This window comes from Rattus norvegicus, chromosome 20, assembly GCF_021556685.1.
Source record: "Rattus norvegicus strain SHRSP/BbbUtx chromosome 20, alternate assembly SHRSP_T2T, whole genome shotgun sequence".
In the NCBI taxonomy this organism is placed as follows: Eukaryota; Metazoa; Chordata; class Mammalia; order Rodentia; family Muridae; genus Rattus; species Rattus norvegicus.
Genome location: NC_141553.1, coordinates 9,731,256 through 9,754,109, shown reverse-complemented (window position 1 = coordinate 9,754,109; position 22,854 = coordinate 9,731,256). Strand labels below are relative to the sequence as shown.

The following is a 22,854-nucleotide window of genomic DNA, read 5'->3' as shown; positions in this document are numbered from 1 at the left end:
GTGGTATATGTGTCTGTGGTATGTGTGATATGTATGTATACGGTATGTGATATATGTTAATGTGTGTATATGTGTCTGCGTGTGCATGTTTTCAACCTCATGTTTTCCAGAAAGTTCCAGAGAGCAGGACCCTCTGGTTGCTTTGGTTTGAAATTCCTCTACTAAGGAACTGAGCAGGAGACAGCCCTCCCTCCCCCAGTCTCGAGCTCCTCCTTACCTGAAGCTGACAAGGATGGCTGAAGCGATGACCAAGGCAGAGAAAGAAAGTGCGTACCCCACCGTGTAGATAATGTACAGCGACAGGAGCTGTTCCTCAGGGGAGTTCTGTGTGCACAGAGGGACATGAGGATGTGTGTGGCCTGTGGACCCCAAGTGCTTCATTCTGGGGTCCAAGGACATGAGGTGACCTAGGGCCCCACTCGGGATTCCAGAATCAAGAAAGAGAATGACCCATGGAAGTGGTCCAGGGATGTTTGTGACCTGGCTCCAAGGGAAATACACACCACCTCTGGCCAGACAGCAGAGGTACAAAGTCACCAGAAGCAGGGGGACTGAAGATGTGACAGCAGCCACCCCACCTGATGCCTAGAGCCTCTGCTTCCGGGAAGCAGAGCCCCAGCTGCCCCTTCCCAGGCCCAGAACCCTTCATCTCACTCTCTCTCCTTGCTTGGACTCTTCGCACTCCGACAGGTCCCTCCAGGGCAGGCTGGAGTTGTCCTTATGCAGCCAGATACCCTCGGCCGTGCAGAACCGGTACACATGCCCTTGGAGCACTGAGCAGGGAGACATGACGTCTGAGGCTCAGCCTAGAGATGAGCAGCCCACCCAAGGCTGTCCTTGTCCTTTCCCTTCTTGGGGGCACCCTGCTTCAATAGAGCTGACTCTTCTGAGTTAGTAATGGGAATCGCATGCACACACAAACACACACACGCACCACACACACGTGCACACACATGCACACACAAACATGCCACACATGCAACACACATGCATGCACACATGTACCACACACATGCACACACATGCATGCACACATGCACATGCATGCACACATTCACACACAAACATGTCACACATGCAACACACATGCATGCACACATGTACACACAAACATGCCACACATGCAACACATATGCATGCCCACATGCAACACACATGCATGCACACATGCACACACAAACATGCCACACATACATGCACACATGCATGCACATGCATGCACACACATACACACACAGACACACGCAAGCATGCATGCAGGCAGCACCCATCATGGCCCAGGTATAGGAGAAGGGATCACCAAGGTGAGGATGACCCAGCCACCCTCAGCTGTTTCTCCTAGCCACCCAAAGACACAGTTGAGTAAATCTGTGCCTTTTAGACAAGATAATAGTGTGGAACTATGTCCTATCCTCCAGCCCCAAATCACACTCTTGACAAGGTCTGGTGCTGAGCAGAAGTGCCCTGCCGATCACAACCGCCCTCCATGATTTCTGATCTTCCTGATTCAGGGTCCCGTGCCCTCCTGTGTTCTTTGGGGACAGAAAAGTCTAAGAACAAAGCTCATACTAAACTCCTGAGACTGGGAACAAAGCAACCTCTACTTAGGGAGCCCCAGTCTGAGGAGACACAGTCTACCCAGCGAGCTCCAGTCTGAGGAGATATGGCCTCCCCAGGAGTCCCAGTCTGAGGAGACATGGCCGACCCAGGGAGCCCCAGTCTGAGAAGACATGGCCGACCACAGGGAGTTCCAGTCTGAGGAGACATGGGGCTGCCCAGGGAGTTCCAGCCAGAGGAGAATCAGACTTCCTTTTTAAAGACCTCTAAAAGGAACACAAGGTGCTGTTATAGCTATCATTCCTGGAGATCTTCCCTTCAGACGGGGAAACAAAGCTTGCTCCTTCAAGTAACCCCTGGTCCTATGTTCAAGGAGGAAACAGCTCTTGGAGATCTGCTTCTCTGAAAGAAGGCAACACTCTGGGCCCTACCTTCCATCAGCTCTCAGAGAAGAGCAGCGGAAAGGGAAATCTACAGGCACCTGACACCGTTTCCACAGAGCTGGCGTGGGCTGCCACCCGTGGTCTTCACAGTCGCTTGAATACTGGGGTGCTGGGGAGTCCCCATCATGGCCTACTATGGTCAAAAAATATTTAAAAAGTCCTGGCACAGGATTCCTTCCCGCCTTAATGGTTTATGCACCCAGATGAAAGACACATAGACTGTCTTTATATTGTAATACGCCTTAGTCAGTACAATATCTGGGCAGCCGCCTTCCCTCCATGCCGTTAGAATCCACCTCTTACCCATAACCCAAGATATTTGCTATGCTTCATGTAGGGAGCTCTTAGCTCTAATTAGGCAGCCCCCTGGGCCATGTTCTCTTGGCCCCTAGCCCACGGTGGCTCTCCTTTCTCCTCTCGATTTCATGGTGGCTTTTCTCTCCCCTTCTCGTGGTGGCCTCAACCCTGGGAACTTAAATCCCACCTTCGTGTCTTCTCCTCAGCTACTGACTGCTGACATATTTATTTACCAGTCAGAATTAACTGGGGGTGGGGCAGTGTCCCTCAATGTCTAATGTAGAGACTCTCTAGTCTTTGGGGCAAACAGTTTTGGGGGACCCGAATTAACCATAGAATACAATGACATTAGGCAAACCCACTACATCCTACAGTGGACCTGTCTAGTGGACCTGACGGAGAGGAGTGACTTTTAGCCCCAGACTCCATGTAAAAGAGCAGAGTGCTCACTGTACCTAGGAAAGGCTCACCCATTGCCTCCCTACAGGAGGACTTAAATCTTCCACCCAGGACAAGCAACAGGGGTGGAGTCAAAGGAGGGGAATTAGCACAGGGGAATGAGGAGGGCAGCCAAAGTCAGGGGCTGACTGTAGATTTAAATTCTGTAAGACTGAACAACTTGAATTGGCAAGATGGATCAGCAGGTAGAGAGGGCTGTCACCGAGCCCGCTGCCCCAAGCTCAATCTCTGGGACTCACATGAGAGGAGGAAGGAAGTGACTCCCACAAGCTGACCTCTGACCTCTACATGGATGCTGTCACACGTGTGTCCCCTAAATGGTCAAATCGATGTAATGGAAATATTTTAAAAGCCAAAAGACTTGAAGGAGCAGCTGTGGGCTGTGGGTGGCAGGCCCTGTGGAAAGGAATGGGGAGAGTACAGAAGCAACCAGGAGCCCTTGATGGCCATGGCTGGTAAGTGTTAAGTTGGAGAGATTGTCACTAAGAAAAGATTAATATATACATATATACATATACACATATACACACATGTATACATATACACATATACACTTATACACACATATACACTTACACACATGTACACATATGCACATACACTTATATACATACACACATATATACATACACACATATACTTATATACATATACACATATACACATACACACATGTAGACATACGCACATACACTTATATACATATACACATATACACATACACACATATACACATACACACATACACTTATATACATATACACATATACACTTATACACACATATACACTTACACACATGTACACACACACACATACACTTATATACATATACACATATATACATACACACATATACACATACACACATACACTTATATACATATACACATATACACTTATACACACATATACACTTACACACATGTACACATACACACATACACTTATATACATATACATATATATACATACACACATATACACATACACACATACACTTATATACATATACACATATACACATACACACATATACACATACACACATACACTTATATACATATACACATATACACTTATACACACATATACACTTACACACATGTACACATACACACATACACTTATATACATATACACACATATACATACACATATACACATACACACATACATTTATATACATATACACATATACACTTACACACATGTACACATACGCACATATACTTATATACATATACACATATACACATACACACATATACACATACACACATACACTTATATACATATACACATATACACTTATACACATGTATACATATGCATATACACTGATAAACTTATATACATATACACATATATACATACACACATACACTTATATACTTATATACATATACACATATACATTTATATACTTATATACATATACACATATATACATATACACTTACATATATACATATACACATAACTTCATACACTTATATACATATACACATATACATATACACATACACACATACACTTATATACTTATATACATGTATATATATACACATATCACTTACATACACACATACATACATATACTCATATACATATACACTCATATACATATACACATACACTTACATATACACATATACACTTATATACATATATACATATATACTTATATACATATATACACATATACACATACACATATATACATATATATGCACATATGCATATATACATATGGCAGAGTAGCAGCTGTGTCCTGTGGGAGGCACACCCACGGGACACCTGCCTCCAGAGGTAGACTTTCAGTGCAGAAACCCAATTTCCTAGCTTCTGAGACCATTGTTGTGTGCCAAGGAGACTTAGCATGGGTCCTGTGACAGCCCTCTTCCAGTGCAATCATGTCCCTGTCAATCAGGCCTTATTCTCAGCACCAACCCTGCCACCCAGCGCCCAGTGTGCCCAGTCTTCACACCTCTCTTCTTTCTCTCTTCCCTTTGTGAATACCCCCTGAAGCAGGGATCCTCTTGAGGAGGAGGAATTTATCGGAATAAATCAGCTTTGTGTGTGTGTGTGTGTGTGTGTGTGTGTGTGTGTCTGTGTGTCTGTGTCTGTGTCTGTGTGTCTGACTGTGTGTGTCTGTGTATGTATATGTGTATGGTATGTGTCTGTGTCTGTCTGTCTGTATGTGTGTATGGTGTGTGTCTTTGTGTGTATATGTGTGTGGTGTGTGTCTGTCTGTGAGTGTCTGTGTGTGTCTGTGTATGTATATATGTGTGGTATGTGTCTGTGTCTGTCTGTCTGTATGTGTGTATATGTGTATGGTGTGTGTCTGTATGTGTGTATGTGTGTATCTATGTATGTATATGTGTGGTATGTGCATGGCATATGTCTGTGTGTGTCTGTGTGTGCCTGTGTATATGTCTGTGTGTGTGTTGTGCACATGCGTGTGTGTGTGGGGACATGTATATATGCATGTATATATGTGCATATGTGCACAGAAGTTGATGGTGGATGCCAGGTGTCTCCCCCACCACCACCTTACTTTTTGGATGGGATCTTGCACTGAAGCTGGAGCTCCCTGATTGGGCGAGCCTAGCTGACCAGCCAGCCCCTCCCCTGTGCAGGCCCACCCTACTCTACATGCTGGGAATCTAAGCTCGGGTGCTTTTGATCAAACAGCAACTAAGCCATCTCCTCGGCCTGGAAGCTACGTTTTCAGACTCTGAGAATCCCCTGAGGATCTGACAGCACCTCATCCAGCAATGAGTAGTGAGCTGAGGGCTGGGGACATCTCTAAGGAGCTTACAAATGGCTGGGGAAGGCCGGCACACGCTCTCATGTTAGCATCTTGAAGGGCCACCCTCAGGTCCCCGAATACTTCTGTGATCTGGTGCATGGATACCTAAAATTCCTTCTGGGAGTCCAGACTTCTGGTAGATAGTGAACCTGTCTTTGGCTGCAGACACACCTCAATGGTGATGGGGACCTGGGCCAATTTTGTGGGAATAAACTGGTATCAAAGCCCGTTCCGCAGTCTGTCTGTATGGGAGGGAGTAGGGATTCGGGTAGGGAGTGGAAGGCTTGGGAGAAAGGAGAAGGGAGAAAACACAGCAATAGACTCTTCCCAGAGCTGGCACAAACCCCAGCATACAGTAGGTACCATGTTCTACATATACTGTGCACGCAGTAGGCACTGTACCTTACCTACACGCACTGTGCATAGAGGAGACACTACACTTTACATACACGGTGCACACAGTGGGCACTCTACCCTATATGTACCATGCACACAATAGGAGCTATACCCTACATGCACCATACACTGCCTTCCACGCACTGTGCACACAGGAGGCTCTGTACCCCACCTACATGTACTGTGCATAGAGGAGACACTGTACCTTACGTATACAGTGGACACTGTATGCTATATGTACTATGCACATAGTAGGCACTGTGCCTTCTATGCACTGTGCACACAGTAGGAACAATATCCTACATGCACCGCGCACACAGTAGGCACTGTGCCTTCTATGCACTGTGCACACAGGAGGCACTGTACGATTGTAGGCTTCCTCCCTACATGTTTTGTGCTGGCTGCCTCTGAAGGCAAATTACTCACGGAATCAAGTTCTAAATACGTACTGTATGCCCGCACCTTGGAACATCATAGCCACCTCACCAGGGTGGCACGGTTAACCCCCCTTCACAGATGAAAACACTGAGCCTCTGAGACACCAAGAGGTCCGTCCGTTCAGGATCGTGGAGATAGGAAGACACACAGGCAGGATTCTAACTCGCAGCTCTCTGCCTCCAAAAGCCAAAACTTAGCAGCTGGCATCGTGCCCAAGAGTCAATGGTGGCCAGGTGCCAGGGTGTGGATTTCCACACATGCCATTGTGGCCCCCAGACAGCCTGCATAGTTCTGGCATCTCTGCTGAGGGCCAGCTTGGCTGTAGGGAGGTGGTGCACGCCTCTCTGGCTTCTCTGTGTCCCAGGGAAACCCAGACGGCAAGTTCATCTGTCAGTGAGCCCTCATTCACATCAAATATTAAAAGCCACAGCTGGATACTGGCTGAGTCCTTGGTCCCCGAATGCCCTTCTTGGCTGGAGGTAGGTGGTCTGGGCAAAGCCCTGCTTATCAGCCCAGCTTTATCTGGCCCATGAGGAGCTGGCCAATCACAGCCAAGGGCTTGGCTCGGTCTAGTCAATACAAGGAGACAACCAGGCGGCCGCATGCCAGGAGGCCCAGTGATATTTCATTAAGTCAGACCCTGGTGCTGGAAATAAAACCCCCAATTAAACACTTCGCCTCCCGGAAGCTGTCTCGGCGTCTGTAATCAAACAGCGCCCTTTCCACGTGGATGGCGGGCACTCAACGCTGTGGAGAGCCGCTCACAAATCTATTAGCTCCTGCACCCTAGCAACAGGGGTGGCCGGCAAGGGCCGTGGGGTGTGGGAGGGGGGCCCATTTCACAGATGAAAATGATGAGGCTCAGTAAGGCTGGCACCCCTCCTATATGGGGGCCAGCTCTGGGTTGAGGAACACAGAGAGGCCTGGAGGATCAAGACTTAGGAAAAGGCCAGGTTCTGAAGGTCCAGACTCAAGTTCCACTCTTTTTTTTTTTTTTGGTTCCACTCTTAATCAGCTGTGGCACTGGCGGTGTGACGCCACCTCTCTGGCTCTCAGCTTTCCTCACCTATAAAATGGATACGATTCCCAGGAGAGTGAGCAGGAGCTGCCTGGGGTGTGGTAGATCTTTGACAGTCACAACTGTGGAGGCTTTGCTACCTCCCCCAGAGGCCAGAGATCCTGTGAGGCCTAACTTGGGCCTCAGTCTCCCCTTGGTAACCCTGGCCTGCTCTAAAAGCTCCCAGGCCCAGGGGAGACAACCTATCAGAGTTTCTGAGAATCCTGAGTGATAGGCCACTTAGCATTTTATGACCCTCATATAATTAGAGTTAAACTAACAAACAGGTAGGAACCCGGAGAGGGCCGCTAATGAGACCGGGCTGACGTGGAAGGATTGGGTCCCTGCTGGAGGGAAAATGAAGCTGCCAAGGGCCTGAGATGGCTAGAAGGAGGCAGAAACCTCATCTTCCTGTCTTGTGGACCACTCTCCCTCCCAACGTCGTCCTCTCCCCATTCCCCTGCTTCTGCTCTTTCTACACTGTCCGGGGGTCCCGAGTCCACAACAAGGGTCCGACTGCAAGACCTGGAATGGTTTTCTTGGGACCTTGTGTGCCTCTGAGGCCTGAGGTCTTAACTCCATGTTCAAAGTGCTCCCTGAGCATCCCCCCTCCCCACCCTGCCTATGACTGTCCTCCCTGTCCGGCCCCAATGTCACCTGTCAAGAAAGATGTCTCTGACTTCCCCCCACCTGTCTCTGCTTGGGCCATAAAGTTGACCTTTCCAGCTCCATACAGCTCCCTGACATAAGTCACACAAGCATGTCCCTAGCTCCTGACAGGGACATAGCTCAGCTACGATCAGCTGCAGTCATTGGTTTGAATGTAGTTCTTTCTGAGCCCCCCATCCCCACTCCTCTGCCTTGCTTTCAACCCCAGAAGGCTTTAGTCCTGCATCATACAATTCTGGCCTGTCACTACTGGGTTTGGTCAACAGGCAACACCGGCAGAAGATACTAAAATGACAGAGAAAGAACTTGCACATTGTTCTCTCTCCCCTCCCCTGCCAGAGTCTGGGGTCTCTGCCAGAGTCTGGGGCTCCAGTCACAGCCTCTTTATCCTAACTCCAGCCAACTTGAGGACCTCTGGCTCCAAGCCTACTCTTTCTCCTCAGGCCTTTGGGGGTGCTGAGCTCCGTTAAATTCCTTTCATATTCCCCACTGGGCATGTTTTCTAGAGAACCCACCAGAGACAAGGCCTCCCTGTCGTCTCCTTGTCCGGGGCTCAGGCTGTGAGGCATCTCCACTAGCTGCTCCCTGAGGCAGGCTAAGAGTGCTCCGGAGACGCAAGGCCCCTAGCTCATCGTGTCTCTGGGGGTCCCCGACTCCAGAGAGGGGGAGGCGGAACTGGTGGTGATCTGGGTGTCAAAAAACGGGTGGGAAGGAGTAAATTAGCCTGGTGAGAAGGGAGGGAGGGTGGCCGGCGGAGGCCTGTGCGAGGCCGTTATCTTCATGGAGAAAGCAATAAAACCGTGTTCGCTCATAAACGGGCACCACCAGGACCTATTTCCTGCTCAAATAAAATTAAAGGTGATGGATGGAGTCGCAAGCACAGGCAGAGCTGGGGTCGCTTAGTGCTGAGTGATAGGCTCTGTCCCGGGCCTGGCTCCCTGGGGTCTAGAGGCTCAGCCAGGATGCCCAAGCTGAGGTCCCAAATCTTAGAGGCAGGGACCGTGTATGCCACGTAGGAAGGTGAGAAGTATGTATGTAGGGCAAGTGGGGAAAAAAATGAATGGAGACTTATTTTTCCCTCCCAGGATCTCTAATCCTTTCCCGTCCACGTCGCTTGGCTCTGCTCTAGCTCCTGCGTGAGCCTACGAACCCAAACACAGGGAGGTCTAGCAACCGCTCCTGACCGCACAGCCACACGCGTCATCAACAGGCAGAGCCACGGGGCGACCTGGCTCAGAGGAAAAGGGTAGGATCCCAGTGCCCGTACTAACGTGCCCCCAGCCGATGGAGGCCGCTCAGGCCACTCATCTGTCTCCAGACCCAGGGCCGAGGCGCTACCTAGCTCCCCGGGAAGGTGGCTCCACAACCGAACAACAAAATGCTGATCCTCACCCAACCTCCCAGACTGATGCCCAGGTCTGTTGAACCAAGCTGTGCGTCTTGGGAAGGCCATGGTTGTGTCTCTGTCCTTTAGCTTCCTCATCAAGAGGGAAAATGGGAGGAATCGTCTCAGAGAGCTGTGGGCGGGACCCAACAAGTGAGTGTCTTGCTGGTCCACAGGCAAAGGGCGCTAAGGAATTCTGAGTGAAGGGCCTCTGCTGAGCCACTGGGAGCCTGCCTCGATTAGAATCTGCTTTGTCCAGAGTAGAACAGGAGAGGTGGGTGGAGCCTCACTATAAGACCCCCGCCTGGGTCCCTTAAGACCCTACTTTGTGCTGAAGATCATGTCTGAACCACCAGGACACCTCCTCCAAGAAGACCCCCTGGCTTTCGTCAAGCCTGACTGCATTCCTATGCTTGCTCACAGGCTGGTCTCTGTTGAGGAAAATGGCTAAGAAGAGTACCCAGGATTCCATGGGTCACCAGCTCATTTGGAACAAGAGGCTTAAATCTCTTGGGGCTCCGGTTGCCTCATATAGACAAGCCCATCCCCAAGGCAGCTATTAGGACAGGTTTGAACATGGATAGTCAGTATGTATTAACCCTTGTTACCTCATTAGCATCTTCTCTTGGCTGGGCAAATGGCTGGGTCTGTAAAGCGCTCCCCGTGGAAGCTTGAGAACCTAAGTTTAGCCCCACAGCATTCATGTAAGAAAGGGGGTACCACAAGTGGATCCCTGGGATTCCCTAATAAGGCCGTCTAGTCAAAGGTGGCTATCTGTGGGGACAGCCCAAAATTGTCCTCGTGGTCTCTACATGGTGCACCATACTTATAGACCCCCACACCTGTAACAGATATGTACCTGCACACATATGAACACACACGTGTGTGCATGCATGTACACACACACATACACACACACAGAGTGTCTTTTCTCCCCTCATTCCAGCAAGAACGCTTGACACCTTTGTCCCCCATGGAGCCTTGCATGGGGACTGGGATGGAGCAGTAGACACGGAAATTACCACTGCACTCATGGCCCTCTGCAGGGCTCTGGAGGGAGGGACTCTCCCACCCACCCAGTCAGATCTTTCCCTGTGTAGAGTCTCCCTTCAGGCAGAAGTAGGCTGGACAAGGTGTGAGGGGCCAACCCACCATGCCCTTGGGCACTGCTCCCTGTGAACCTTTTTTTTTTTTTTTTGGTTCTTTTTTTCGGAGCTGGGGACTGAACCCAGGGCCTTGTGCTTCCTAGGTAAGCGCTCTACCACTGAGCTAAATCCCCAGCCCCCCCTGTGAACCTTTTAAAAGTGCCAGGAGATGCCAAGGCAGCACCTCTAGGTAATGTACACACACACACACACACACACACACACACACACACAGGCACGGACGCACGCACGCACACACACAGGCACACACGCACGCACACACGCACATATGCATGCACGCACATACACCAGATATACACACACACATACCATGCACACACATACACACCACATGCACATACACCAGACACACATACACACATACGTGCACATATACCCTTTACACATACACATACCACATGCACACATACACATATCACATGCACACATATGTACATATATCAGACACATATGCACACATGTGCACACACACATACACATGCACATATACCAGATACACATACACACACACCATGCACACAGATACATTACCAGACACATACACATACATGCACATATACCAGATACATAAAAACACACACACACATATACCAGACTCACACACACATGCATACACCAGACACACATACACACATTACCAGACACACACACATACCACAGGCATACACGTGCACATATACCAGACATATAAAAACACACACACATACACCAGACTCACACACACATGCATATATCAGACTCACATACATATGCACATACACCATTCACATACACACACACACATCACATGCACACACATGCACATACACCAGACACAGACACACTCACACATGCACATACACACATACACCAAACATGCACACACTCCAGAGAAACAACACCCCATAGGTACCTTCCTGCCCCCCCACAATCTGTTCTTCCCTCCTGCATCCTTTGCTGACCACCAGGTCAGAAGGGTCCTATTGCTGTCTTAAGTCCTATCCACCCCCGCCACACAAACATCGGACTCAGAACACCTCTGACAGTTCCGACTCCTGTCGTCGCTGACCATCCGACCACCACCATAAGCAGGTGGTCTACCCTCCGGGAAGCCTGAGGACATTCTCGGGTACAGCAACTGGGTCCCAAAGGAAGGGGAACCATGCCCCATCCTGCCCTAGCATCCTGGGATCAGGCAGGGGTGGGGGACACTCACCACTACTGGCCCACGGCAGGTACCAGGGGCAGCTGACATTCACAAAGGAACCTGGGGGCCCATCTGGCCAGCAGGCGTAGTCATCAAAGGTTCGGTTGCAGAAGAGACCTGCAGAAGCAGTAGAGCCATCTCTGAGTCCCAACCCAGCCTCCCGACCAGCACTGGAAGCTATATTCCCCCCACCTCACTGGAGACTGAGCACTCTCCCTACGGGGCAGGGGCCAAGGAGGGATCTCGTTACTCATCAAGGGCAGGACCTTAAGTGATTTCCTTAACAACTGTATGCTCTCCTCTGTGGAATGGAGCCATCCCCCGGTCCACGGAACTTTGTAGCAAGGACTCAACAAATGGCTCCTATGAGATATTTTTATGAGCCGTTCTTCACACATGGGAGGGAAATGCTGGCTCCTGAGGCTGAGGAGACCTTCCCCAGGTCACTGTTGTGATCGGGGGTAGGATTTGAACCCAAGCCCAACTGACTCCAATGTTGCATTCTTTAAACCACCTTATACACTCCCCTAAAGATTTACTCCTGTTGACTTGGCCGGTAGAATGCTTGTCCAGCGTGCATGAAGCCCCAGGTTCAGCCTTCAGCCCTGTATAAGCCAGGCGCCATGGTAAGCACGGGCACGTAATACCAACGCCTGGGAGGTAGGGGTAGGGGGATCGGAAGTTCAAAATCATTCACGGCTACAGAGTGAGTTGGAAACTAGCCTGAGCTTGTCTCAAACAATAAGGACCGATTATAAACGCGTCAGTCTGTACACAGCTAAGGAGAGGTTGGGAAAACACAGAATGGAAAATGGGGGTCCTGCTCTGGGAGGGAGGGGGTAAAGACAGTAATAAAAGCACCCACAAAGCTGCCTGTGAGAAAACAGATGGGAAGTGGGAGGGGGAGGGGGCAGGAGGACGTCAGTGAAGTGTAGTGTAGTCACCAGGACAGAGGTCCAGGGAGATTCCATTCCAGAGAGACAGACAGACAGACAACACCAGCTATGGACTGGGACCTTCAAAGCCTCTTTGGAGGGGTGCGGGAGCACAGGCGTGAGGCCTCATCCAGACTCACCTGTGGCCAGGAGTGGCGCTTCCGTGAGGAAACGTTGGCACTGGTGCCGATACTCTCTCCATTTCTGCACTGTCTCTGAGAGGGACACCGTGGCACCCTATGAGGGAAAGCGGAAATAGAAGCCCCATGGCTTCAGCAGCCCCTTCTGGTCCCACTTGACTCCCACCCTCTTGGTTTTTTAACCTCCAGTGGGGATCTAGGCCTGTTGGGGTGTTTATCCTGCCCAGAGGATTGCACAAGGTTGCCGTGGGGTAAGTACCCCAGAAGCGTCTAACTGATGAATGCTTAAGGAGGTGGGGTGAAGGAGAACGTAGAGGGAGAGCGTGTGACTCAGCCACAGTCCCAGCTGCCCTTCATCTACCCTCAACAAGGAGAGACTTCCTGAGGGACAGCTGCATCACAGCCTGGGGCTCCTCCCCTTCCCTCCGGATGTCTGGCCATGCAGCCAGCCTGGAGATGTCTTGCTCCCAACCATTCTAGGAGAGTCGAGAGATGCTCCATCGAAGGCACATGCAGCATCTCGGGAGGCCGAGAGCTAAGGCTAGCACACAGTCACCTAGCTTAGCGGTTAACCTGCAGCACCAGAGGATGCAGGATGTGGTCTCACCGAGGGCTTATAGAGAGAACCAGAACTGTCGCCCACTCCTCCCCATAGACTCAATTGCTGCCCTCGGAAGGCCGCTGACCACCCCCCTCCCCCACACAGTGTGTCTTCTAAGGCAACACAGACCTGAGATGCAGCCTGGCTTCTACACCCCAGGAAGAGAAGGAATACTGAGAACGGACAGGGAGAAGACAGTAAGTAAAGTTCCAGAACGCTCAAGTTTTGCCTGCACTGGGAGGTGGCCACCTACCCGTGACAGAGGGATGGGAGCCTGAGTAAGTTTAACAGGTACTAAGCTTCTGAGGCTGTAACAGATCCACTCCACTGAGCATGTCCCCTCTGCTTATTTCCGAGCGCTCCTCTAGCTAGCCTGGAGCTGCGGTGCTTTTCAATTCACTTCGCGAACATCTTAAAGGTTATAAATATGGCCCATTTGGAAGTGATAGCTGTCAAAATGATCGGGGGGGCCCCCTCGAGTTAAAGTTGGGATCTACGTGGGACGAAACGTGCACGTGAATGCGTGTATGTGCACGTGCGCACACAAGAGAGCTCGGGCTGTTACCGTGCGCAGTGTGTACTTGGGGGTCAGAGGGAGTGGCCTGTGGGAGTTGGCTCTCTCTCCTTCCTACTCTACGGGAGCCTGCCCTGGTTTGAGCAGAATCCTACTTCATAGGACATCACCACAGAACAACACGCAGTGGCGTGTGCTTGTTCCTGGTGACACGGAAAGTTCCAGAAGTGGGGTAGGGGGGTGTTTGAGGGTAGGGAGTGGGTCAAGCTTGTTCTGAATGCCACCGACATCTCTGAAGTGAATGTTCTCCGGAGAGCAAAGGTCAGCAGTATTTGCTTGGAGAATTCAGAAAGGGAAACCAGACGTGGCGACAGCAAAGGTGGACTGTGCTCGAAGCCACTGCTGAGGGATACAGACTCATCGGACTAAGCCTAAGCTGCGGTGGGTTGGTATCACCTCCCTCACTCCCTTCTCCATTATATCCCTCCTTTCTCCTCAGTGCCCTGAGGGCAGAGGAGCAGGTGAAGGTTGGCAGGGACAAGGGGAACACCGTGTCTGTTCTTAGTAGGGAAAGTGGCCGAAAAGCAAGGTGTCAAGCTGGGGAGTGAGAAGAAGGCCCAAGAACCCAATGCAGAGGAGGGGATGGGGCTGAAGGCAGGACCTTGATGACCGTGAGAGCTTCAGAGACACTCTGACTAAGAGCCGAGTGGACCTATGACACTTAGCTCCGGCCTGAGGCCCTCTTAGGACAAGACCTTGTCTTCCCCCCAAAGCCCCAGAGTGACAAGTTTCCACAGCAGAGAGTAGAGGAGACGTGAGAAATCTAGAGATGTGTAGAGACTGTCCTGGAAGTCTTCAGGAAGTCTGCATGAAGTTGGGGCTGAGTGCTTTGCGGGACAGATTTTGTAAGGAGGCAGCGCGTGTACACGCTCAGGGAGTGGTCGGGCCAGGTCTCAGTGTTGACCTGAGGGGTCATCTAGGGACTGAGAAGAAAGGGAGGTGTGGGAAGGGGAAATGGAGGCTGGCTTAGTGAGGAAGGTGGTCGTTTCGACAGGAAGGCACAGTAAGGAGAACGGTGTAGCGGTGAGCAGCCGGGGAAGTGGCTCAGTGCATAAAGTGTGGCCTGCAAACCCTTGAAGGCTGAAATTCCACACCCAAAACCCAGGTCAAAAGTCGGGCAGGGTGGCACCTACTTTTAATCCCAGGGCTAGGAAATTGGGGACAGGAGGACCTCTGAGGTTCCAGAGTGCTTGGGGACAAAAAAAAAAAAAGTGACCATGGCAATAGCAGAGGGGACTGTAAGGAGAAGGGGGTCATCCCTAAGAGAGGAAGATCAAGGAGTTCACAGCCCGTGGACGGACGGTGTGCTCTGTCTGCTCTGTCCGCACCCTGAACCATGACACAGGGCATCTTCCGTTGGCTCGGCTCAGCTCAGCATGAGCGTGAACACACGCCAGAGTTTTTCCTTTCCTGGCAATCTTTTAGGTTGGGTTGAGGGGTAGGAGAAAAGAGAGCTCAGTCTCACCTGACTACTGGAGGAGGAAGGAGGGAGGGGGGGACCCCTCGGCAGGAGCAAACAGGGCTCTGAAGATAATTTCTAGTGCCTCCCTGCTAGGCACAGCCCCGCAGATTCTTTTTCCTCCTGGTCCCCTCTCAGAGCCTGGATCACGTTTCTCAGTGCTCAGCCGTAGATTTTTGTGATCACGTTTTGTTTTCTTAAGGCCATTCCTAAGATAGCTGACCCAGACGGACGGGGCAAGGCAAGGTACAGGCCACTCGGTCAGACTCAGGTAACCTCTCACGTCACACTGTCACAGGCTGTACCCCTCATACCCTCAGGGATGTTCCTAGCACTGAGACCCTGACATTGAGTCTCCTGTGCCCACATCCACACACAGACAACCAGGCACACGGGCAGATGATGAAACCTTCACACACACACACACACACACACACACACACACACACACACAGACCTGGCCCACACAATCACACATATAAACACTGTCACAAGCACAGTATCTCTCTCCTACATAGACACGTACCAGGAAATCCCCACTCACCTACCAGGCTGTTACATACAATCCCATATTTTCCCAAAAGCACAGGCAGGACAGCAAGGTGTGTGTGCATGCACACACACACACACACACACACACACACAAGCACATAAACTGTTGGACATATGTGTAATCACATAACTGTTAGTGATTACACGCTAATATGTTGCTGCATACATGGTGACAGCCACCCAGACTGTGACAACAAAGGGTCCCAAACAAACACAAAAAGAAAGAGGGCCTCACATACCTTGCACACCTATTTCCAAATCTATCTCTGTGTCATATACATCTCTGTGTAAACACACACACACACACACACACACACACACACACACACACACACACACACACAGAGGAATTTGCTGAAGGACAGGTGCACCAGACACTGGAAGACAGGATGTGGTTTCTCGGCTGCTCCTGGACAGCTCTATGCTGGGTCAGTGTCTGGAAGGAAGCCCAGCTAGGGACAAAGTCTACCCAGCTCAAGCCAGAGCCTCAGCCTCCATAGCCCTTTGCTGGAGTACAGAGGCCAGGGTCTTTCAACCACCCTGCACCAGGCTGTATTCTGCAGCCTGGGGACATGCCAGGTTCCAAAGGACACTTCTCCCAGAGGCCTCAAGCTGCCGTTTGAGAAATGGGTCCTCTTGGTGTCCCTCCATCCCTCCACGTCAGACCTTAGGGTCCTACCGATGGGGAAACTGAGGCTTAGGGTCATGAGGGCCCTTCTGAATAGTTCCAGCTAAGATCAGACCTGACCTCAGGACCCAGTTCCACCTGATTGGAACATCAAGTGTCAAATGCCTGCCTAGCGTCCCAGTAGCCCAGTTCCCTCCTGGAGGGTCTGAGGGTAAAAAGGAATGGGAGGGAGGAGTGGTCCTTCCCAGAAAGCACGCTGGAGCAGCCTAGGTCACATTTGGTGCAAGTTAGCTCAAACACTTCTTATTTTACAGGGAAGCAACTTCTACCCTCACCAGACCTCCTCGCTTAGCCTTCATGGCCCCCTGGAGGAAGGCGTGAGCCAGGAGCTGGGGTCCCATTCTCTTTGCTTCCCAGTTCCTAGGCTGCTGGACCACTTCACCTAGGGAACCCTGTTTCTAAGCACTCACCCCACACCACCAGCAGTGACATGAGAGACACATTCTGATCACAGACAGAAAGTAAAACACAAAATCTATTCTTGAGTCTTTCCGGTGTCTGTGGGGGTTGTATTGTAATTATTGCAATTTAACCTTCACACACACACACACACACACACACACACACACACACACACACACACACACCAACTCTGCGGCTGCCGGAGATGTTAGTACCCCCATAACAAGGGCACCCCATCAAAAGCTCCAGCGTGTCTCTTCAGTGCCTGTATTTCTGCTCTTACAAACCAGGGCTGGAGTAAGGTTTGAGGTGCTTGACATTAGGGAAGGGGGTTTTGGGGAGGGGGAGAAAACAGGAAGGCCTCAAGCTTGGCTCTGTCCCCTCGCTCTCAGCCTAATCTGCAAATGTGGCCCACAGCAGCCTGGGACCAGGAGGCTCAAATCCCCACCTTCCTGGCTCCCAGGAGGGAACGGAGCAGAGAATCTGCAGCTGTGGCTCTGGAAAGATCCCAATGTCACCAGGAAAGCCATGGCCTGCAGGGGAACAGTGAGGTAGTGCCAGGGACTGGGAAGGTGTCTCTTGGGGCCCGTTGGCCCTGGAGAACAGGGAGAGGATTAACCCGGGAAATGGTCTGGGAGCTGCAACAGTGCTGGCATCTTCCTAGGGAGGCACCTCCGCCCACAACTCTTAGGGGTGAGGTCTGACCCCTCCTATTTCAGACCAAACTCAAGCCTATGCGGGCCCACTCCGAAAAGGCTTTTAGTCCTTCACATCTGGCTGTGGACACAGGAGACGATGCATAAAGTATTCCCCTATATAGGAACGCTGCCTGTGCTTGGGTCTCTTCTACCCAAGGGTATCTGGGCACAGTTGAACCACCACCCTCCCCTCTGCACAAGCAGTTGAGCATCATGGCCAGGACAGGAGCCTGGGGCAGGATTCACAAACATGACAAAAAGAGTCAGAGAAGAGCCCACAAGAGCCCAACTGTGACCTAGTCTTTGGAGACGCCAAGGAGGTAGGATGTCCCCGTGTATCCTGGTATGCTTTCTGGTGGGTTATTAATCTAAGGGGGTCTGGGATGGGTATTGGCTGAGTGTGTGAGAGGGCCTGGCTGATCTAGAAGGAACAAGGGACCTGCTGCACGTTTGCTGCAGAGGCTGGGGTGGGGGTGGCAAGCCAGTGCCACCTGGGAGGTCATCAGGAAGGACAACAAGACGCAGGGTCCCTGGGGTTATGAGTCAAAGACTATGACGAGGGTCCAGTGATGAGAGGAAGAAGCTGGGTTTCTACAACCAGGCCCCTTCGGTCCTCTAGAGCTTCCTGGGCACCCCATACACAAGGGAGCGCAGGATGGGAGTGTAGGGGACAGCCCCGCAGGGGTCCTTGGTATGGAGGGAAGGCAGGGAGCCAGTGGGTTTGGGGAAGCAGTTGGGAAAGTGATAGAGGACAAGGATGGATCTCAGAAGTCAGCGCAAGGCAACCGCGGGGCAGCTGGTGCCCTGGCAGAGCGGCTGTAGCCGAGAAGTGGGGTGGCTCTTCAGAATGAGGTAGTCACCCAATGTGCAGTCCCCACCTGAACTCCTCAACTCCTCAGTCTCTTTTTGCCCTGAGCCTTGTGCTTCCCCCGTCTGGGGTCTTGGAGTTTCCTATCAAGTCCAGGAGCCCCTCCGCTAGCTCCGGCGCCTGCAGAACACCGCAGCGTCCCCCTCCCATTTGTCGCCCGGTCCCCCGGACTCACCTGGGGGCGGGGGCCGGCCCTGCCCACCGCCCCGAGCAGCAGGAGCGCCAGGCGCAGCAGGCTGGGGGTGACGGCCATGGCGGGGCGCTTAGGACTGGGTCATAGCTGCCACCTGCGGAACCGCGCGGCGCGACTGATCCCTGCCGGGCTGCGGGGGGAGGAGCTGGCGTGGGGGCCGCCCCGCCCGCCCGCGGGAGGGATCGGGCGGGGTCCCTGGCCTCTTCCGCCTGGGTTTCAGGAGGTCGGGGGCCAGGCGGGCCGCCAGCGTCCCGGGCCAGGAGATGCTCGGTGCTGCGCTCCCCACGGGCGCTACTCAGGTTTAGGAGCCGCAGGAGTGGAGCCTCCAGCTCTGAGCGCCCGTGGTGCGTGCGCCTGGCCAGCTCGCTGCGACCATTGGGGCCCGCCTCCCACCCCCGCACCCCGATCTCCTCCAGGCTCCCCCTCAACTAAGGAAAGCCACGCCCCCACCGAGTCAGTGCTTTCCAAAAGGAAACTGAGGCCAGTGAAGGTGTAGGATTGGTACAAGGTCACAGTGTTGGTCAGACTTCTGGAAAGTATCCCACAAGCTGCTAGTTATAGGGAAGAAAGATCCGCCTAGCAGGGGGCCACCTACTTCCCAATCCTCTCCTTCTCCCAAGCCCAGCCTCCTGGGCCTGCATGGTAGTCAAGGCGGTAGGAAACAGGACAGGAGATCGCAGAAGAGTCCTCAGGGTCCTTTGTATCTGGAAACTTCAGAAATTGCAGGGTGTAGAGGATCGAGGCTGGAGATCTGCTTTTCTAGAACTTTCCAAATGCTCCCTGTCCACCCCTTGCAGTCCCTGGGCCTGCTACAGTGTAGGTATGACCACGGTCGCCCTGACCAGCATTCCCTATGCACTTCAGTCTGTCTCCTTACACTACATTAGTAGCGGGGTATTTTTTTTTTTTCACCTTTGCCCTTGCACGCAGTACAGGTCAAGAGAGCTCCAGACTCCTTCCGTGAGTTAGTAAGCAGGATAGGCAAGCAGAGAGATAGCGCTAACCTCTTGAGGAAGGCAAGAGGACGCCCCCGCCAAACCCCCCTCCCATGAACTAGCGTAAGAAAAGTTGTGTGTGGTTCTACTCAGTCCTGGACAGGCCTGGGGCTGGTATGGATTAGTCTAGAAGGAAAGGGAGAGTTAGGCACATTGTTGCACCTCTTGGAGATTACAGAGCTTCTCAAAGTCCTGAGGGAAGTGGAACTATATATATATCCAGGACTTAATCCCTTGGAGGGCATCAGAGGAGACAGGTGCAGGGCAGGCTTCTCTCAGAGGGAGATGCTCCTGGCTGGCTCTGTCTTGACTCCCTTGTCCTGGCCAGGTCAAACAGGTTCCCTGTGTGTGCCACATAGGCTTGGGCGGTTTAGTTGTCAGTAATAGAAAATTCTATCCAAAAATCCCCGCTATAACTAGGGCTTTTATATAAAGCGAAGCTGGAGGTTCAGCTCAGGTTGGAGTGAGCAGCCATTCTCTGATCATCAAGGTCCCCAGATCTTTTAGCTTCTCCGATACCAGCATCTACCTAAACGACCCGAAGTGGCTTGCTTCAGAACCAATCAGGACATCAAAAGTCCAGCCGCAGGAAAGGACCAGCTGATTACCGACAGGGACATGTCCTGAAGATAGCAATCATCAATTCCCCCACCTGTTCATCAGAATCTAGTCACACAGTCGCCCCTAGTTCCAAGAGAGGCCGGGGAAGGTACTTTTTATTTTGGGCTGTCACGGGCATCGTTAAGTAACGCACCTTTCGTTATTCTGGTTTCTATTACTAATAACACCACACCACAGACCGAGCGCTATCTTTTGTTTTGTTAGACAAGCTCTCCCCTATGTAGCCCTGGCTGTTTCAGAATTCACTCCATAGATCAGGATGGCTTCGAACACAGTGATACACCTGCCTCTGCCTCCTGAGTACTGGAATTAAAGGTACTGTTCTGCGAGGCTGTGTACATTTTTGAAGAAATTTTTACTTGGGCTCCTGACTCTGACGTAAAGATGAAGAACTGTAGTGGCATCCTTCACCAGAGAATTCTGGGGTGCTGAAGGGTATCCCACACGGACCGTCAGGACGTTCTCCATATACCTAACCACAGTGGCTTTGAGAATAAAGAGAATCAACACTCCCCTGAGGGGCTTTCTTGGTCAGACTATTTAAAGTGGAAAACCCCACCCTAAATGTTGGTGGCACGTTCTGGTGGCAGCCTATATAAGAAGCCAGGCCAAAAAGGAAGGCTTGGCTTTTTGCCTGCTTGTCTTCACTCTTGCTGGCAAGTTCATCCACCCTACTGTTGCTACTGCTATGTTCTTTTGATGATATTAGAATAAACTTTTGGCTCTCGACATAAACTAAAGACCAGAAGCTGTCCAAGAATCCTTCAGGCCTTGAGGGTAAATGACTAAGGTCATGACTCTTGAGACACCCAGCCTCATGGACTGAGTAACTACCAGATTCTCAGCATCTCTGGTGTGAGTCAACCAGTGTCGTGTTCCCTGGACCATGCACGTGGCCTAATCTAACAAACCTCTCTCAGTACCACATAATTTAAATTTTTTAATTTTATTTTTATTTTATGTATATGTGTGGGTGCCGGCATGTGTGTGTGTGTGTGTGTGTGTGTGTGTGTGTGTGCATTGTGTGTGTGCAGTGCCTGTGGAGGCCAGAAGAGGGCGTCATAATCACTTGGAACTTGAGTTATAGGCAGTCGTGAGCTGCCATTTGGGTACTGAGAACAGAACGCAGGTCCTCTGCAAGAGCAAGAGCAACAAGTGCTCTTAGCCACTCAGCCATCTGTCCAGCCTTCATGTCGCCTTTTAATGTATATTCATTCTTTAAGTTCTATTCCTCTTGAGAACTTGTACAGAGAGAAAACCCACATCTGAAGTAATCCACTGACCCATGCATCCCTAACTGTGTGTCATTTTCCTCATTATTGTGACCAATGATCCTGAGAAGAAGTAACTTTAGAAAGGATGGGTTTATTTGGCTCATGGACTGAGGGAAAAGAATGGGGGATGGAGGGATGGGGGGGGGGGGTGACTCATGGCCTCAGGAGCAGCAGGTGGTGGTTACATTGTATCCCAGTCAGTAGAAAGAACCCTTGGTGGTTTGAATAGGAATGGCCCTCATAGGCTCATCTATTTGAATATCAGAGAGTGGCACTTCTTCAGAAGGATTGGGAGGTGTGGCCTTGTTAGAGGAAGTGTGTCATTGGGGCCCGGCCTTCAGGTTTCAAAAGCCCAAGCCAGGCCTGGCTGCTCTCTCTCCCTGCTTTCTAAGGAGCTGGATGTAGAACTCTCAGCTGCTTATCCATAATGAACTAACCCTCTGGAACTGCAAGTGTGCCCCAGTTTAAGGCTTTCTTTTGCAAGAGTTATGGTGGTCCACAACCCTTTGAACGGAACAGATTTGGAGGAGAATGCTGTGCTCCCTTGGGGGTCCCCAGATTCCCACAGTGGATGCTTGCTCAATCATGTGCCCTGTGCTGACTTTATTTCCTTTATTGGTTCATTTTCTAATAGTGTGGCTTGGGGGCAAGGACTTCTTGGGGCTCACTTCTCAAATTAAAATAAAGCATTTGTGCTCTTGTGCATGGGGTGCCAATATGTCTGGGTATGTATGGGCGGGGTGCCTGGTTTCTCCTTTAAAATCTGAGGATCCAGAAGTTTCTCTGTGTGCTGCGATACTGCCTCTCATCTCAGCATGCATCATCCTGGGACTTAGCAGCATCACTCTGGGACTTAGCAGCATCACTCTGGGACTTAGCAGCATCACCCTGGGACTTAGCAGCATCACCTTGGGACTTGGCAGCATCACTCTGGGACTTAGCAGTATCACCTGGGACTTAGCAGCATCACCTTGGGACTCGGCGGCAT

At 51.2% G+C, this 22,854-nt stretch overlaps 1 protein-coding gene across 1 annotated transcript in view; it reads right to left on the bottom strand.

The window, feature by feature from the left end:
- The window catches only part of Glp1r (glucagon-like peptide 1 receptor), a 38,002-nt gene extending 18,950 nt beyond the window's left edge, over positions 1-19,052 (bottom strand). Inside the window, 5 exon segments of the mRNA NM_012728.2 lie at positions 218-324; positions 655-773; positions 11,876-11,983; positions 12,942-13,038; positions 18,959-19,052. Of these exon segments, the coding sequence (NP_036860.2) occupies positions 218-324; positions 655-773; positions 11,876-11,983; positions 12,942-13,038; positions 18,959-19,036 (509 nt within the window). The 5' untranslated portion in view covers positions 19,037-19,052.
- Positions 19,053-22,854: the final 3,802 nt, after the last annotated feature.